This window comes from Gobio gobio, assembly GCF_949357685.1.
Source record: "Gobio gobio genome assembly, chromosome: 10".
Taxonomy (NCBI): Eukaryota; Metazoa; Chordata; class Actinopteri; order Cypriniformes; family Gobionidae; genus Gobio; species Gobio gobio.
The window spans coordinates 43,006,149-43,026,546 of NC_137116.1; the positions used below are offsets into that span (position 1 = coordinate 43,006,149).

The 20,398-nt window shown below is 44.6% G+C and overlaps 1 protein-coding gene across 1 annotated transcript in view; it reads left to right on the forward strand.

The window, feature by feature from the left end:
* The window catches only part of nphp4 (nephronophthisis 4), a 268,868-nt gene that overhangs the window by 226,070 nt on the left and 22,400 nt on the right, over positions 1-20,398 (forward strand). The window contains exons 18-22 of the mRNA XM_079826906.1: positions 1,798-1,929; positions 5,001-5,215; positions 5,992-6,218; positions 16,179-16,368; positions 18,788-18,871. Coding sequence (XP_079683032.1) covers positions 1,798-1,929; positions 5,001-5,215; positions 5,992-6,218; positions 16,179-16,368; positions 18,788-18,871 — 848 coding nt within the window. The remainder of the gene's footprint in view (positions 1-1,797; positions 1,930-5,000; positions 5,216-5,991; positions 6,219-16,178; positions 16,369-18,787; positions 18,872-20,398) is intronic.

Below are 20,398 nucleotides of genomic sequence, written 5' to 3' on the forward strand. Positions count from 1 at the left end.
CTAGATTTCTAGGCTAGTGTCCCAATACTTTTTGGTAATATAGTGTATTTTGTTTTCATTTATATTATAAGTAAGCTTTTTATTTTATTCTCTATTAGACTCCGTTCTAACCATGAAATGCTGACATGCCATAAAACAACCAAATAAATAAATACAATTAATTATTTGCATAATGTTGGGATAATAACCCATATACAAGTCTTGTAAATTTCAATGTTTTGTGGTGATAAATAATCACTTATCACTGCCTGGGATCAAATGCAGTGTTCCTTGGTGTAACACACACTCGCTCAATCACCATCTCAAAACACCATCATGCCCCTAAATTAAATCCTCTTCAGTTAAATGCTGAGTGGAAACATTTGTCTCTGGTTCTTATTGGCAAACGAAGTGTGTGTGTGTTTATTGTGTAGATGTCTGACTTATGTATCCATCTATTACTGTTTTCATTGAAGTTTCAATCAATCACAGGCAGTGCCCTGAAACACGCACACACTCCCACCTTCAATCACCCTGCTCTGTGCCTGACCTGTGTCTCAGACTTGTAATTACAGCTCTCACCTGTCAGTAATCACAGGTAAAGCCCATTGAATGTTTGGGGCGCTTGATGCTTGTTGTGAAACCCATGGGAGCAAAGCACTTATACTGCAGTTTAGACAATTCACTGCCTCTCAGTGCACAGCAATCACAGTTGAGAGATAGAGAGCCAGGAAGATAAGGGTCATTGGCCAAGGAGAATGCACCTAAACCAACATTTCAGTTTTTTTGCATAAGTATTGTTTTTGTTGTTTTCCTTTTTACTACTCCGCCTATCCTTCCATTTCTCTCCCTGTTTAACATTCCTGTCTGTCCTCTTTGACCACAGAACATTTCTCATTTAAAGGCACCAATCAATGCATCTTCCTGTGTCTCTTTGTGTCAGCCGTCATCAATGCAACCGAATGACAGCAGTGCCCGTCTCTCTGTGTGAATGCGATACGTTCTGTGTTTACAAACAGCAAAATTGCCCAGTTTCAAGCAGAATAAACACTTCTCTATTGATACATCTAGCTTCTCAAAGTCTCTCTTTATAAAATACAGATTCATATATTAAATGATTACAAAATGGATTAAATTTCTAAATAAAATGTTTCACATTTTCAAAGGGGTATATCTTTAACCACTACATGGAGTAATGATTTATTGTCTAAGGACATATTTACTGTATATACCGTAAATATGTATTCAATACTTTTGTTTGAAGAACATGTCGTCACCGTTTCACGGAATCACCTTTTTATGGGTTGCGAGGGGAAGATGATGGTATAGTTTCAAAACTATTTCAAACCTTTCATGGGTTGCATTCTCCGGACACCAAATGCTGTTGCCATGCGGATGGGTCCGGAACGCATTGGGGGTTTCCTGTTTTAATTGTTGTTTAAATGGCACCAAATTAAATAACTAATCAGCTTTTACAACAGAAATGAATCAAAAACATTTATTCAAAAACAAAATAAATTTCCTATCATAACTGTAAAGCTGCTTTGAAGCAATCTATGTTGCAAAAAGCGCTATATAAATGAAGGTGACTTGACTAATCATTTATGATTAATATCACATTGTAAAAGTTGTTTTCAAAAATAATGGCAGCGTCTCTGAAAAATCAGTAATCTAGATCATGTAATCGCCCCGATTATAAGTAACAAAACAAAAAAAAAGTTATTTGTTTACATTGACATGAATGTGAATTCAATTTAACCAAACTAAACTGATTTGGAATGAGCTCAATTCAATTTCTTGTATTCTTCTTTCCAACAGGTGGCAGAGTGTCGAGTTCCCAGAGTTCTTTGGCTCTTCCTCCATCGCTCTCCCATGTGATCCAGCCCAGCGATGCCTCTCAGGGTTTTGCAGGAGGAAGTGTCCCTTCTTTAACAGTTCTCCAGCTTAACGGTATAGCACATCATCTCTCTAAAGCGCCAGAGCTTGACTTCATATCCCCAGAACTCAAGAGCTCTGCGATTCTAGAGCTCTAGAGAATTTATAAAAGTATATCATGTGGGATTTGCTGATAATTCCAGAAAAGGATTTAGCTGAGAATTCCCTTATCTAGTTGTTGTGGCCATTTTTTTATTTATCTTTTCTCTCTCTCTCTCTCTCTCTCTCTCTCTCTCTCTCTCTCTCTCTCTCTCTCTCTCTCTCTCTCTCTCTCTCTCTCTCTCTCTCTCTTTCTCTCTTATTGCCGCTTCATTTTGATGGCTGCGTTGCTAGGATTAGTCTTTTTGTTCTGATCAACAGAGGATCACAGTATTATGACATATGGAAATGTAGTATGCAAACGTCTTCTGAAGACAATATTAGTCTTTTCATTAATTTGTTGTATAAGACATTAATCCTCAGGCCTGAAACATGAGAATGGCCACTGAATTAGATATTGGTGATGCTGTTTTACATAGTTAATGTGCGATCTTGCTCTACTGTAGCGGAAACAAACCTGATAGACCTTCAAATATTGTGCCATTACACTGAATATGTTTTTACAAACTTTGACTATCCTGCTTTACAAGATTATCTTCAAACTTCTTCTGCCATGACAGTATACATGAATTAGACATTAAAAGATAACTATTTACGCTAATGCCCGTTATAGAGTCCCTTGCAGCAAAGCCGAGAATGCAACATGTATTTGCATTGCATTATGAATTGCATTCTGACACATTTTAGAATGCAGTGATGTGTGAAATCGAACTTGCATAGCTAGAAGCATTTTCGTTCAAGTACTTGCGTAGAGCTGTGGTTATACACTGGTTGGTTATGACCCAAAAACGGATCTTTTCTGATTGGATAAACCGTATAATCATGCATAATTAGGATAGAGTAATAATTACATTCGTTTTTGCTAGGAATGAGAGAACATTCCTGTACTTTTTGTTGATGACATTACAGGCCGTACATCAACTCATACGGCAGCCAAATATGCAGTGAATTTAGCCTATATATTTATCTCAGGATTAGGTACATAATATTGTCGTGAGTTTAACACTTGCTTGAAATGTATATGCATCAAGCATATAGCATAACTAATCCTGAGAGATGAAAATTATGAAACTAAGACTTCATTTATTTTCAAGACCACATTAACACACATTAATCACAGTCTTTGCATTAATCTATAGTAAGCAGAGCAACTATAAAATGTGCAACAGCAATACTACTACTAATGGGTTTGTTAATGCTATGCATATTTACAGATTTTAAGATGATGACGACAGGAGCATATTGAGAGATGACTGTTGCCGTTTATGATAGATATATCCAGAAACATATACACGTCCAGGGTGCGAACGGTCCTGCTTCTCGGTATGGAGCTGCCAGCCAATGAATTCCCCAGCACAGTGCAAAAAAACACTGTTTGTTTATATAAGCTTTATTTTACACCTCAAATTACAAGGAATTTATAGTAATTTATAGTGTTAATTCATTAGAACTCATTCTCTCAAATAGATTGCGTATGCAGAGCATTCACAGCTTAGATGGATGGCATATGCCCCTGATTTATTTATTTGTTTGTTTGTTTATTTATGTGTTTGATTGTAAGGAAATGTTTCACTTATTGTCCCATGTAAAACTCCATCCTTATGTGAAGCTTGTTGAATGTGGAGTATTTTTCAGGCCTCAATGCTTTTGTTTGAAATGTGTTTTCATGTGTGTATCACTATCCATTCTGGTTTATCTGTACACTGAAGAGCAGGCTGCCTGTGACTGTGGCAGACATCAGTGCCACATAATGTCACGTCCTGCAAAGATAGCTGAGACACAGCCAGTGAAAAATAACACAGTTGCTCCAACATGTCTCTGGGCTACGAGTGGGCAGTTACAGGAGGGGTGTGTGTATGTCAGCCTGATGAGATGGAGATAAGCAGTGTGCTCAACATGTTCTTTTTCATCACAGAGAAGCCTTAAGACCCCTATATATGCAAAATCAAAGAACGAACTGCTGTGACGTCATTTCGAACAAAATCAGGCAGAAACAAAGTTTTCCAAAGTTTTCCAGTAAAGTTCACTACAACACTTTTGTACTACCATTGGTCCGTGGCGATTACATAATAGCTAGGTGTGCGCTGAGGCTCCGCCTTCTTGACATGAACACACTGGAGAGCTGCTTTATTGAAGAAAATTAAGTTGTATTTCTGATTAAATGAGACACTGACACTGTTTTTCATGTTTAATATGGTAAAGCTGCTTGATTTTATGCAATCTATTATATAAAGTGATGTATAAATACGTGACGGGACTTTACTAGAGTGCCGAATTGTAGCTTGTGCAAACATATCCACGTAGCTTTGATCAGAATTTTTTTAATGCTTGCTGTTTTCTCAATTTTGTTGCGTGCTTATTATTGCAAGAAAAGAGTGCAGCACATATTTACATTTTTATCTAAACGCCAGTCTTAGCAGTGTGGGCGACATCGGATGTTCGCTGCTCACGTATTTCGAACTTCGTTTTACCCTCTAAGAGAAGGACGAAAAAGAACTAAGCCGTGAGTATATCGGGCCTTTATTGTCTAGTGCTATCCAGATCTCCCTCTCTCTCTCTCTCTCTCTCTCTCTCTCTCTCTCTCTCTCTCTCTCTCTCTCTCTCTCTCTCTCTCTCTCTCTCTCTCTCTCTCTCTCTCTCTCTCTCTCTCTCTCTGTAGGAAAGAATACAGTGGGAATTTAGGTTTAGGAAAAAAGCACTGGAGGGATCTTTTTTATCCTGCATCTTTTGATCCTCTGTCTTCATTGGCGTTAAATCACAGGATTATGTTAGTTGTGATGTTGAATCGCATTGAAGCGTGAATCTCAGAGCAGGTATATTTGAAAGCGGGTCTCATTGGGTGGGAGGGATAACTGGAAAAGACGAAGATGGATTCTAGGCTAAATGGAGGTTGAAAAGTGGCCCCCGAGGAAGTGAGGAAAAGGGAGCATGTGTGTCTCGCAGGGCGAAAGATGTTGTTTATGCGCGTGTATATGTGTGTGTTGCAGAAAACAATGCCAGACGAGCCCGCCGATTGCCAGAAATTGACAGTGAGCTGGCCAGACTGCTACAAAGCACCATGAGGGAAGTGGGTGGAGCCGCTCTGCATCAGCAGGACGAAGCGAAGGAAGTGCGCCAGAGGAAGATTGACAGAATGGCAGCCGTCCGTCAACATGAGCAGCAGAAGGCGCCGCCCCCTTTTCAGGATAACGCAAACATCCCGGTAAGAAAGAAGGACAGTTTTCTATTGAGCTGGATTGAAAAGCTGTCTGTCTCAGCATGAGCTGAGTGACATTCTCCACAGTTGTGCACAATGTGATCATGACATTCGCTCCAAAGTCCAAAGATATTAAAGAGATTGTTATTTACTCACTCTCATGTAATTTCAAACCCATTAGTCTTTGTTTCTTTCACGAACAAATCTTTTAGGAATGGTCTTATGAACTGGATCACCTGATTCATTGATCCAGCTCGGAAGAGTCATTTGCTCACAAATCGGAAATCTCCTGAATGTGCCAAGTGTGGACTAGGGCAGATATTATAATTTTCTGTGAATAATGAGTTAAATTTTTTCCTTTCACATGGGTCATATGGAACACTTTTGTGATACTTTTATTGTGTTTTTAGTTATTTTATAGCTTGAAAGTTCTAGTTTTACTTCACTTTCTTTTTTATGGAAAACAATGCCCATTATATTCTTCAAATACTTTTATGAAACAAAGTCATATGGGTTTCAAAATATGTTAGGGTGAGTAAAAAATAATGAAACTTGTATTTTCTGGAGTGATCTATTGTGTTCCTTTCAACACATGAGCTTCATTTTAGCTTCAAAAAGGAAACAGCTGAAACTGCTGCATTATTCACCAGTTCCTCCCACTCTGTGAGAATGATGAAATTGAAACCTAAATTTACTATTTCAGGCAAATCACTTATATTAGTTTCTCTGTCCTTTTGGTGCAGTTTTTCAATGTGTGAATTTCTTTGAATACTTTTTTTCAGAGGCATCGGACAGAGCGTGTGCAGCATTCCCGGGATCTGCGTGTGATCGAGGCCTATCGTGAACGCTGTAAAGCACAGGAGATCACCAACATGCTCTCTCAGACCATCACTACCAAACACACTCTGTACGCCACACTCGGAACTGCTGAGTTCTTCGAATTTGTCCTCAAGAATCCATTCAACGTTTCTCAGACAGTCACTATTGAATGTGATGACCCTGAGCTCAGGTGAGAAATCATGCCTTTGAATGCAGTAGATCAGTGGATGTCAAACTTTTTAGGCCAAGCTACCTTTAATTAAATCAGAACATTCAAATACCATCTAGTCACATAGCACATTCACATGTGTGAGCCACATCATTTTATATTTTGTTCATTCTTGTAGTTAGATAAATTATGTTGCAGTAAGGCCCTAGACTGGATTTTTCCAGATCTGTGGACGGACCCTATGAGATGAATAGTCTGGAAGAACTTCTGGTTACATTATCGATATAGTGCTTAAAGTGTTAAAAGTGTTTGTGTAAAAACACAAAAATGAAAATTCTGTCCTTAATTACTCACCCTCATGTTGTTCCAAACCCATAAGACCTTCGTTCATCCTCAGAACACAAATAAAAATATATTTTATGAAATCCATGAGCTTTCTGACCCCACATAGACAGCAAGACAATGACCACTTTCAAGGCACAAAAAGGTAGTAAAGACTCAAATAGTCCATGTGTCTACAGTGGTACAACCTCAATGTTATGAAGGAACAAGAATACTTTTTGTGTGCAAAAAAACTAAAATAACGACTTTATTCAACAATCTCTCCTACGCACTCTCCTGCGTGATTCACATAAGCACCACAACGCATGCATGTGGTGCTCAGCCAATAGTGAGCTGACGTTCTGCTGTAGAACCCGGAAGCACTGCACTGTGTGAATAGCCCAACAACGTGAATAGCGTAAGAGAGTGACAGTTGTGACAGAGTTGTTGTCAATACTGTGATTTCTACAGTTCAATTCACATTTATTTGTGAATACTCGCTCAGCGAAGGAGCAACGGCTTATGGTACCATCACAGAGAGGCAAAAAATCCCTTTCCAGAACATTCTCATTCAAAGTTCCCAGCTGGTGGAACGATCTTCCCACCGCCATCCGAAACGCAGAATCATTGACAACATTCAAAAGTCAACTAAAAACTCAGCTCTTCCATGACCACTTTTTTTTAAAAACCTTTCTTTTCCTCTTTCTTCCCCTTTTTTCCCTCCCTACTCTAGCATGTGCTTCACTGAGAAATGTACACGGTCTCAGTATTTCAGGCACTTGTTGCGCTTACTCGACTCTTCATGACCAATCGCTTCCTGTACTTCCTAGTTTTTGGATAAACTTTGGATAAAAGCGTCTGCTAAGTGCATAAATGTAAATGTAAATTTGTATGGCGCTTTTCACAATACATATAGTTTCAAAGCAGCTTTACAGAAAATAAATGTGTCTACATTACAATTTAGAGGGGGTGACTGTGTCCAAATTATGCATCGGAACAACATTGTGATGACACTTTATTAATAATTCTGAGATGTTTGGACACTACAGTAATTTGGGTTGTCAATTTAATTCATTTTCAAACAGTATGCATATACCCAAAGAAAACTGGTTTGTTAATATGTACATACTGTAGTAAGCCTGTACTTTAATCATGCACAGCAGGCACTGTGTCCATTCAAAGTTCAAATGAAGCCTTTGCCTCTGGCATTACATCCCGGAAAAAAGAATTATGCATAGATCAATGTTTAGTTCACTTGTGAACAGCCTTGTCTGAAATGAACATCTGAATGAATGAGTTTTCCTCAGCAGGGTGTTTCAGGGGCCAAGAACTTCCCAGGGGGTAGGAAAACAACACTGAATAAATAATCAATTCCCCCCATTCAATCTTATCTTAATTGGCGCATAATGTTAAATATCGTCCCCTGTCCAGATTTTCTCTGTGAAGCTCTAGATGCACATCCAGGATTATACCACACAAAATATGAGTTTTCTGTAGGCCATAGGCCAAGTCCACACACTCTACCTTGATAAACACAAGAAAGCGAGACAGAAGTTATGAGGACGAGGTGGAATAAATTACGGCATTAACACCCCTGCATCTCTCAGCCTTTAATTAGGAAAGACATTAGTAGCCTAAAGTCCACACGCTCAGGCTTTAGGACAAGATAAATAATCTTAGCCTACTGTCTTTCTCTGTGAAGTATGTTTGCATAATGAACGTCTTCCCAGCTTGCATTGTGTTGTGGCATAAAACCTAAGCACTTTGTGATGTGTCATGGATGTATCTGCTCGCCCATGAGCAGTGTGTTTGTGCGTGAACCCTGTGAGTCAGTCCAAATCACTAGTGTGTGCACAGAGCTGTGCCAGGAAAACAAATACCTGAGATCTGGAGTTTGCATTTGTATATCTGTGTTGAATTGATGCTTCTCTCTTTTCGTACAAAGGATGTGTCAGGCCTGTGTTTGTATTGCTGATGTATGCCACAAATCCGACCTTATAAAATCACCTCTCTCTGTCATTTTTACTGAAGAGATTGCTTCTCACCTGCACTCACACATTATATATGGACAAGCTGAACCAAAGGAGCGGCAGGTTAAAGGATACACCAGATTTTAGCAGAGCAGCTCCATTCTTTCTGCCTATTTCATTTCATCCTCACAGGTCAGGTCCCGTAGCTCATACTACTTTTTTTCTGAAGCTTTTTTTTAGTTATGCTTCAGATTAATTGTATTATGTCTCTCTCTCTCTCTCTCTCTCTCTCTCTCTCTCTCTCTCTCTCTCTCTCTCTCTCTCTCTCTCTCTCTCTCTCTCTCTCTCTCTCTCTCTCTCTCTCTTTCACATTTAAAGTATTTTACTGGAATTATTGTTATGCATATACTGTTGCCAAATTGATCCAAGTGACAGTAAAGACAGCTATGTTACAAAATATTTCTATTACAAATAAATGCTGTTCTTTTGAATTTTCTGTTCATCTAAAAATCCTGGGGGGAAAAATAGCATTGGAAAAATAACATTTCCAACAAGGATCATGTGACACTGAAGACTGGAGTAATGGCTGCTGAACATTTTCAGAGGCGGTCGTCATCAAAGTAATAAATTACATTTTAAAATATATATTTTTTTAAAGAACAGCTATTTTAAATTGTAATAATATTTCACAATAATGACAATTTTTACTGCATTTTTAGATTAAATAAATGCAGCCTTGGTGAGCAAAAGAGATCTTACCAACCCCAAGCTTTCATTTTGATTTTAATCAGGTTTTTTTATTCAGTTTTATACTTGCGAGTTAGTTTGTATATATTTTGTCCAACAACAAAAATTGTTTAAAAAAAAGCCAAAGCGTCAAGAGTATGTGAGTGGAGCAATCTCCTGGTTCCCTTTCGTTCAGTCACTACGACGTACGTTAGTGACTAACGAATGGGGGTTTCGCTTAGAAGCCAATCATCTTCATCGTATTCAACAGCGCCCAATGGCAGTGCCAATGCCATGGGCATGCGGAATTTGCATGCGTAACTCCGCCCCACCTCGTGGGTATATAAGGAAGTACGCTGCGAACATCGCATTATGTTTCTGCTTTGGAGCCAAGAGGATCTCTTCACTCCTACAAGCCTGAATTCTGAAGTCTTCTCTTCAGTCTTCGAGAGACCAGCGGTTCTCCAGGGTGTTGGTGTTACGGCGCGTTCCAGCGATCTCATGCTGCCTGCCTGCTGATCTGTGCAGTGATCTGCAACAGCTGTGTGTGTGTTTCCCTGGGCGCTTCGGCACTCTGCAGAGCTTTCCTCTCACAAAAAGAGCTTGCGCGTGGCACGTCTTTTTCAAGACGGTTCGCCCGTGCACTTCCGGGTGCGATCGATCTCCGTTGCTGTCTATGGGCACATTCACTGCTCGATGTGTTTGGGCTTCAGCACGTTCGGGCAGTGTTTGTGGATGCGTCATGTTCCCACTGCGGGAACGTGACCATCGCGATGTTGCGGTCGAGACTCAGTGATCTCCGTGAGGAGAGAGAGTCCCCTCTGCCACACCCCAATCTACCGTCTCCGAGTGAGGCGGTACTTTGGCTGGTGGCCAGGGTGACCTGAGTGCGGTGCCGTGGTATTAAGAACCCCGACGATCATTCCTCGGGCCACGCCCCCTCTTGCACATTGCTTAAACCCGCGAGTGTTGGACTGAAACAGCGGCCCGTCTCTGACGCCTCGTTCGTTTCGTTCACGCTCCAGATAGCAGTGAGATGTCGATCGCCGCATCCCAAGGTGGGCTGGAGTCCTTTGGGGATGACGATTAGGAGTTGTGCTCCGCCTCCGGGTGTGTCAGCGCTGCCTGATCCGACCTAAGGTTGACAGCCATGTTATCTCGGGCAGCCGCGAGTCTCGCGCTGGTGTGGAACTCCGCCCAGTCGCGAGTGCTCGTGGTTGCGCGATTGGTTTTTGGGGACGGCACCCGACAGCTGTTGGGCCCCGCCCCCAATGCCTTTCGCTCCTGAGGTGCATGAGGAGATCACGCGGTCCTGGAAGTCCCCGTGCTTCCCGCGATCGTTTGGTGGCCTCCTCCACCTTCTCTGCCCTTGATGGGGCCGCGGCCTAGGGTACACTGGGGCCCCCTCACCCCCACTGTTGAACTCTCTGTTGCGCACTACGGTGTCCACAGAGGGATTGACGTGGCGTGGTGTGGCTGTCCTAAGCACCCTCCCAAAGCCTGTGGGCTCGTCTACTTCGGTGGCGTGGTCCTGCAGAGCTACGGGCAGGCCGCCGCCCCGTTGCACATGCACAAGGGTGGAGCCGACCCAGGGCTCTTCATTGAGCTGCGTGCCGCGACTGATCCCGCCCCCGGGCGGTGAAGGTGGCCACACGCTCCCTGGGTCGGGAGATGTCCACAGCTGTGGTCCGGGAGAACACCTGGCCTTACCTGGTGATTTGGAGGACGTTGAGTGGGCCCGCCCCCTCAACTCACCCATATCCCAGGCTGGCCTCTTCGGCGGCGCGGCTGGGAACTGCGCCCAACAGTTCTCGGCCGCCCCAGAGCAGACTGAGGCTGTAACACGTACTGCCCCGGCGGCCAGCTGCTGCACCAGCCGCCGGCTCAGTCGCCTCAGTCCGCTCGCCGCCGAGGGCGCCCTCCCTCCTCCCGCCCGGCCCCAGCAGCAGCCTTCACCCGGGCCGCGCCGTGGAGGTGGTTGAGGATGACGCCCAGTCCGCTCCCCAGCCTGGTTAAACGCCACGCTGGAAGTGGACAACTCAGAGATGGGTTCCAGTTCTTCCCAGGGGATGGTAGCAGGGCCTCTCCTTCCCCCGGTGGAGGGCCGGGGGAAAATCCTTCCGCTGCTGGCCCCCGGGCTAGCAGCGCTTGGGAAGAACTCATGTTCCTGTCTCTGAGAACCCAGAGACCGGTGATGACAGTGCGCGCCACCCACGGGTCCCGCCACTCGCATCCCTCTCTGTCGCCAGCCTCCTGGCAGAGCAGACCCCAGTGGAACGCGCGTCCTTCCCTGGTCTCCTCTGTCAGGACGCAGCCGTTAACCGCACCCCCACACCGGGACGCCCAACAGCCTCCCTTGTCCGGGTCGGTAACGCTGCATCGCTGCCCCACTCCGGGTACACCTGTAGTCCGATTGACCCCGCTGGTGCAGTTCCTGGGAGCCTGGCTTCAGATTCCAGGGCTGTCCCGCTGGGTCGCGAAGACAGTCAGGTGCGGCTACGCGATTCAGTTCGCGCAGGTTCCTCCCCGCTTTCGGGGAGTCCGTTCCACTATGATCGGGGCTAATGCCCCCGTCATGCGAGCGGAGGTTGCCACCCTACTGGCGAAGGGTGCGTTCGAACCTGTCCCTCCAGCCGAGGTGAATTCCGGGTGTTACAGCCCGTACTTCATTGTACCCATAAAGACCGGTGGGCTTGACCGATCCTGGACCTGCGCGTCTTGAACCGTTACCTCCACCGGTTTCCGTTCAAGATGTTGACAGCGAAACGCCTTTTCGAAAGCGTTCGTCCAGTCGATTGGTTGCAGCGATCGACCTGAAGGACGCCTACTTCCATGTCTCCATTCTACCTCGACACAGACCGTTCCTACGGTTTGCTTTCGAGGGGCGGGCATATCAGTACGCAGTTCTACCATTCGGGCTATCTCTGTCCCCTCGCGTCTTTACGAAGATTGCCGAGGCAGCCCTTGCGCCCCTTCGGCAGCACGGGGTTCGCATCCTGAATTACCTCGACGACTGGCTTACTGGGTCACTCTCGAGAGCAGGTTTGCGGACACAGAGATTTGGTGCTCCATCACCTAGCCCGTCTGGGCCTTTGGGTCAACTGGGAGAAGAGCTAACTTTGCCCCGCGCAGAGGATCTCCTTTCTCGGTATGGATCGACTCGGTCGCCATGTGCGCGCTGCTTTCGAGCGAGCGCGCGCAGTCTCTGCTGACTTCCCTTCGACAAGTCGAGGGCAAGAGTGCGGTTCCACTGAAACTGTTTCAGAGGCTCCTGGGGCATATGGCATCTGCAGCCGCGGTAACGCCGCTCGGATTGCTTCATATGAGACCGCTTCAGCACGGGCTACGCGATCGAGTCCCGAGATGGGCATGGCGGTCTGGCACGCTCCGGGTACAAGTGACTCGGGCCTGCTTACAGACTCTCTCCCCGTGGTCGAACCTCAGCTTTCTACGGACCCGAGTGTCCTTAGAACGAGTTTCCAGGCATCTTGTTGTTTCAACAGATGCATCATCCACGGGCTGGGGTGCCATGTGCAATGGACAAGCAGCCACGGGCTCCTGGATAGGACCCCAGTGCCTTCTGCATGTCAATTGCCTCGAGTTGCTGGCAGTACGGTTCGCCCTGCACCGCTTCCGAGCGTTGCTGAAGGGTCAACATGTACTAGTCAGGACAGACGACACGGCCGGGCGGTCTACGCTCCCGCCGTATGTCTCAACTCGCCCGCCATCTCGTTTTATGGAGTCAGAAGCATCTGAGGTCCCTTCATGCTGTCCACATCCTGGGAGTCCTGAACCGTGCAGCCTCGAGCTCTCACGGCTTCAGCCACTTCCTGGAGAATGGAGACTCCATCCCCAGACGGCCCAGCTGATATGGGAACGGTTCGGTGACGCACAGGTAGTCCTGTTGCCTCCCAGGACTCTTCCCATTGCTCCCTGTATTATTCCCTGACCTATGGTCGGCACGGATGCACTGGCGCACAGCTGGTCGTCGGGGCTACGCTATTATGCGTTTCCCCCAGTGAGCCTTCTCGCACAGGTACTGTGCAAGATCAGGGAGGACAAGGAGCAGGTCATGTTGGTCGCCCCGTTGGCACGGCCGGACCTGGTTCTCAGAACTGCTACTCCTTGCGACAGCCCCTCCCTGGCCTTTTCCTCTGAGACTCCTCAGAGACGGGGCACCTTTTGGCACCCGCATCCAGCGTTCTGGAAGCTCCACGTGTGGCTTCTGGACGGGACGCGGCTGGTTTGAGTAGCCCTCCACCTGCGGTGGTCGCTACCATCACTTCCGCTAGGGCAGAGTTTACACGACACCTCTATGCGTTGAAGTGGGACCTCTTCGTCACATGGTGCTCTTCCCGCCAGGAAGACCCCTGGAAATGCCCGATCGGGTCTGTGCTTCGTTTCTCCAGGAGGGGGTGGGACGAAGGCTGTCTCCTTCCACCCTTAAGTGTACGTGGCCGCAATATCTGCCTACCACGATCTCCTGGGAGACAATAAGGTAAGTAGCAGCACGACCTGATCATCAGGTTCCTGAGGGGGGCGAGGAGACTGAATCTTCCTCGCTCTCCTCTCGTTCCCTCTTGGGACCTCTCAGTAGTCTTAAGTGCTCTGTAGAGGCCTCCCTTGAGCCTTTGCGGTCGGCCGAGATTAAGCTCTTGTCTATGAAGACGGCTCTGCTGACCGCATTGGCCTCGCTTAAGAGGGTCGGGGACCTGCAAGCATTTTCGGTTGACGAAGCGTGCCTTGAGTTCGGACCGGCTACTCTCACGTGATCCTGAGACCCCGGCTCGGATATGTGCCCAAGGTTCCTACCACTCCGTTCCGAGATCAGGTGGTGAACCTGCAAGCGCTGCCTTTGGAGGAGGCAGACCCAGCCTTGGCATTGCTCTGTCCAGTACGCGCTCTCCGCGCCTACGTAGACATGACGCAGTGTTTCAGGACCTCAGACCAGCTCTTTGTCTGTTATGGTGGAGAGCGGAAGGGAAGTGCTCTCTCAAAGCAGAGGTTGTCTCACTGGGTGGTGGACACCATTGTTTTGGCTTACAAGCAGCAAGGTCGACCATGTCCCCTTGGTGTGAGGGCACACTCCACCCGGAGTGTGGCCTCCTCTTGGGCTCTAGCGCATGGCGCCTCGCTAACAGACATCTGCAGAGCTGCAGGCTGGGCGACACCCAACACATTCGCCAGATTCTACAATCTCCGAGTGGAGCCAGTGTCCGACTTTGTACTCGCCCCCCCGAGGGGCCGGTATTGGACCACGCTCAGGTGTCTTCGCTTGCTCGCCATTCCACTCCCATGACTGGATACGTGCGATATTTTCCTCAGGTGAGCTCCCCGAGAGCCCTGAGCTCCTCCAGCACTGTCGACGCCGACATCAGTTCAGTCTGCCCTTTCGAGCCCAGACCCTCATGTCCGGCCAGGTGCTCCGTGTGCATGGTTCCCCTCTGGCGACCCCCACACGAGTATTCCCACCGTAAGCCTCCTCAGTGAGCAGGTGTCTTTCCCTTGGCAAGTCCCTGCCACCCCTAGGGTTAAAAATCCACCTTCGGCTGGTACCCTAGAGATCTTCCATATGCAACCCTCAGCGGGTCATATGTGTATTCTCTAAGTCCTCCCTACGGTAGGCACCTTGGCATTCCCTCACTGGGATATGCTTCCCAGTGTACCTTGGTAATCCTGTGATAAGTGGGAGTCCTAGGGCCTTAAGTGGCGGGATCTCACACTTACGCAGGGCACTGGATGACAGCTGAGTGGCGCTGTTTTACAGGTTCCCCCATTCGTTAGTCACTAACGTACGTCGTAGTGACTGAACGAAAGGGAACGTCCGGTTACGTATGTAACCCTCGTTCCCTGAGGAGGGAACGGAGACGTACGTTTCCTTAGCCACGTCAGCTGTGCTGCCTGGAACGCGGAGTTCAGTCTTGGCTCCTGCAGCAGTAACATAATGCGATGTTCGCAGCGTACTTCCTTATATACCCACGAGGTGGGGCGGAGTTACGCATGCAAATTCCGCATGCCCATGGCATTGGCACTGCCATTGGGCGCTGTTGAATACGATGAAGATGATTGGCTTCTAAGCGAAACCCCCATTCGTTAGTCACTAACGTACGTCTCCGTTCCCTCCTCAGGGAACGAGGGTTACATACGTAACCGGACGTTTTCCATTTACCATGAGAGAAACCATTTAAATAAAAGTATATTAGCATTACTCAACCTCACCAGAAGCCATGTTTGTTTGTGTCATCTGTTTTTATGGCTAGACTGATTTGTCTCCGCTTTGTCTTTTTTACTGTGAAGAGATATTCTGCAAGGTTATACTTCCTATTTAGGTCTGATAACATTTCAATTAACTTATTTTTCCTTCTCTTTATCACCCTATTTTCCCCCCTGTTTTGCAATACCCTCACAAAAGAGCTCATTACCTACTGTATATCCGTCTATATAAAAGAAAGGGAAATGTGCTTTGCTTTTGTTCACGTAAACATACTTTACTTTGTGCCACCTGCCTGGCTCTCTGTTATTAAAGAGAAAATGTGATCGAATTTTCTGAGACTTGATTTCACATCTGCTCTTGTGTATACAGTACAAAAGAGTTTTTACACCTTGAAATTTCTTTTTTTCTTCTTTTTTTCATTTATGGAGAATGATCCCTTCTCGGGCCCGGAGGTGCTGCCTTTGATGTTTCAAATGCCCTTTTCCTTCATATATTTGTGCATGAAATTTGTCTCTATGAAACAGAAAGTAATATTTCACACCCAGTGTGTGTTATCTTTAAACCGTACCCTCCCAGGAGTTTCAGTTCTGTGAGGGCTTATGCTTGACTGTATCATGCATACTCAAATACGCTCTTTTTCATTGGCAATAAAATACTGCTGGCAAGGCAAAGAAAGTCCTCAAGCTGTTCTTTTCTTTTCCTCTGTCTCTCTTTGCCGTTTTTCATCTTCCCCCTCTTTTTATCCCTCAGTGTAATCTTGAAGAGCGAGGAGTGGAGATATTTTAAGGAGTTGACAAAGACTCTGACTCCTCTAGAGGAGGAGATGTTTCACCTAAAGGAGAGCACACTGGCTCCACAGGTTTACCTGCGGCCCAAAGAAAGTATACACATCCCCTTCAAGTTCCAGACTTTCATCTGTGGTCGCACGTTCCCTCTTCAGGTAAATGTAGGGGAAACTTAAATGTGTTTTTAAATGTACTTTTCACACTAACATTTTATTGACAATACTACTAATAACTATTTTTTTTATTTTGCTTTGTTTTGTTATATATATTATATATAACATTTTATTGTCACCCCAAATAGGGATGGGACGGTATGAAAATTTCATATCACGATTATAGTGACCAAAGTATTCACGATTATCAATATTATCACAGTTTTGATAAAAGGAGATGAAAGTGTTCAAAAAGAACTGATACACACACTGAAAACATTTAAAAATTAAAGTTTTATGTTTGAAAATCAACAAACAACAAATAAAACAAGCACCTCTATGTACTTTTTAAGCAAGATTCTATTCTGTGGCATTTCTTTCCTATAATGACCATCGTCAATAGCAATGCATTATAACACAGCGCACATCCATGCATCACAACGGACGCGCTCTCGTTTCATTCAAATGTAACTTGCCATCTTCCGTCTCAATTTTTGATTGTATTGAAAATGAAATCAGAGGACTTTCCTAGTACTTCTATAATTATACTATAACTTGTTGTGATCATCTTGTCTGGAACGATTGTACACTATACAAATTGGATTTATAAACAGGGAAGATTTAAAACATTACATTTTGTTAAAACATTTAAAACATCTCAATTCAATATGTCCCCGTAATTATTTATATGGTAAATAAAAATCTGTGTAATATAAGTGTATGATGAATATACATTATTATCCCTTAAATGTCCCCCTTAATAGTCTTGTTTGAACGTGTTCGTTCATCTTTGTCTCAAAGCCACTTGCTGCGAACTTTCACGGAAACTTCACGTTAATTTCAAGTGAGTGAGATAAAATATTTCAACTCAGTTTTGTGTCCAATTATTTCCCAGACATAGGTTTAATATTGAGGTCAAAGTTAACTTGCCTTGCATTCGCTATACAGCAGATTTGAAGTGTTTGCCCTATTGCAGCGACTTTTTTTTTTTGCATGATCTGCAGACAGGATTGTCATCCTCGATTAAGTTTCCCTCTGGACTTTTGTAAAAGCCAAAATATGACATACCTCAGATCTGAAAAATCTGCCGAGCGCTTTCACTGCCTTCCGCCATTTCTTCTCATTCTGAAAACAACATTGTACTCTGCGCCTGCACCAGATTGATGCTGGCTGGACAGGATTTACCGCGAGTTTTCAAAATCATGAAAATCAAACACAGTTTTAATGATAATTCAATTTTAAATGGTATTGCTAACCGCCAGTACATTTTACTGTGGTTTATCGTGAAGCTGATAATCGTTCCATCCCTAACCCCAAATATTGATTGGTGGTAATAATAATAGTAATAAAGTATTATTTTAATTTATATACATGTGCCACCTCAGACACAAAAAAACAAACAAAAAGTCTAAACAGGCAAGGACACAAGTGAATCTTCTCATAAGTGAAAATGGGCTTTTGCATCAGAGGGACATTTTCGTAGTTCCTATAACTATTGGGGGAAGTGCCTAATTTTTTGGCATGTTTGTACCTCAGGAACTGGGTACGATTTTAGTTCTAGGAGCGCCTTTTGGGCAAACTAATGGCTCGTTTCCAACGAGTGGTACGGTTCAGTACAGTGATATGTAGCACTGCAAGTTGTCATAGAAGATTTAATCTCTTAGCCCGCTTTTTCGCTCTTTTAATCACATAACTTGTATGTCTACATTCCATCTCCATTATCACGAAACCCATGGCCACGACACACAACAAAAACACATCTCCGACCATAGGGTCCTCCATCCTCCAGTGGTTGACGTTGTTGAATGCTACACTTAAATGATGTCGCTGTCGGCTGGCTTATGTCACTTCAGAGTTCCTACTGCCGGTGCGAATGCAACCTAGAAAATGGCCATAGGGGAAATTTAGTTCTTAGAGGACCGCACTGGTGGCTAGTTCCTATAACTGATTTACTATAACTACCCAGCGAAAGTGACTAAACAGGAGACTGTGAAATGTCTACTGAACTACTGATACTAGTAAACAACATCATCAGGAGAACATGTGGACTGTGTAATTGTTTTTGTATGTTGTAGCATAGTGTAAATCAACCAAGAACGATGTGTCATCTGAGAAACTGCAGTTGTTTCCTCATTTCCCTTTTCCACTGATGAGACTTGAATTAGTTCACGTTTCCGGATTAATTGGATTTGTGTTTGTTTATAGTCTGTAGTATCATAGAGGCACCCACAACTGAAGAAGGGAGGTTAAAATGACTCAAAGCATCAGCGATAATAAAATGGATTAAAAACAGCCTCATCCAGACGGTCTGAACAGACCTGTCCAAACAAAGTTTTCCCATCCCTTAATTACATTATTTGAATGTGATTTTTATCTCACTGAATAGTGCACTGTTCATGATAACTCTGCTGTCATATTGCAGGATACAAAAAGCTTAAAGATTTCAAGAAGTCCACAGATGGCTCAGAAACATCTGTCCAATACAATTCAAGCCAAATCCATCAAGGTAAGAACCTCTCTGTACTGCTGAGCACACACAGGAACAGAATCTTTCTATACAGCCCGATTAGTAGTTGTTCAGACAGAGAAGTGCAGTGGCTCCAACAATCCAGACTGAAAACACGACATAGTCGACAACAGTTAAAGGGGTCATGAAAAAAGTTTTTTTTAATTTATTTTATACTGTTGTCTGAGATCAACTTATGACGTTTGCGTGGTTTTTAACATTCAAAAACATCAACATGAATAAGTAATAGGCTATTTTCTACCTTGGTATTGAGCCTAGCTCTTGGAACGCTCATTTTTTATGGGCATGCCCCATTGAAGACTTGGAAGTAAACGGCCACTGCTGTTTTGTATTTTAAAAAGAGTTTTGAGTCCCCCATCAGTACACGTGGGGAATTGTTTTGAAAACTTCTAATGTGGAAAAACGGCAACCAGAATGATTCGCCCACAGGGCTCGCAAAATGTCTTCATCAGACAAACACTCTCATCCACCAGCAATTAATTGGAATGTTATTTTTTATTACTTGGCCTGCCCGATCGGTGGATTGCGATCCTTGCATCACTAACACACACACACACACACACACACACACAAGCCAAGTACATGCCTGTGTGTGTGCAAAACTTCACTGCATCGTTTTATAATCTCATTCTGTCTGCAAATCCAGTCTCTTGTTTACAAACAAATACGCGGTGAGATGAAGCGAACAAATGCGCAATGTCTTCCCCACGTGAGCTGGAACTATAGTTAAAATATAGTTCAACCTCATTCCTAATATTGGAAACCGAAGGAAGCTTATGCAGCGACTGTGTTCTTCTACAACCAGGCAATGCACACTATTTTGTAATCTTCAACGGCGTGTTTATTGCTTGGTACCGTCTCCTGCTTAGCTCCATGTAGGCCTATGTTATTTATTTGTATTTATTATATGTTGTATTTATGTACACTCACCTAAAGGATTATTAGGAACACCATACTAATACTGTGTTTGACCCCCTTTCGCCTTCAGAACTGCCTTAATTCTATGTGGCATTGATTCAACAAGGTGCTGAAAGCATTCTTTAGAAATGTTGGCCCATATTGATAGGATAGCATCTTGCAGTTGATGGAGATTTGTGGGATGCACATCCAGGGCACGAAGCTCCCGTTCCACCACATCCCAAAGATGCTCTATTGGGTTGAGATCTGGTGACTGTGGGGGCCATTTTAGTACAGTGAACTCATTGTCATGTTCAAGAAACCAATTTGAAATGATTCGAGCTTTGTGACATGGTGCATTATCCTGCTGGAAGTAGCCATCAGAGGATGGGTACATGGTGGTCATAAAGGGATGGACATGGTCAGAAACAATGCTCAGGTAGGCTGTGGCATTTAAACGATGCCCAATTGGCACTAAGGGGCCTAAAGTGTGCCAAGAAAACATCCCCCACACCATTACACCACCACCACCAGCCGGCACAGTGGTAACAAGGCATGATGGATCCATATTCTCATTGGCCCTCATTTATCAATCTTGCGTAGAAACGG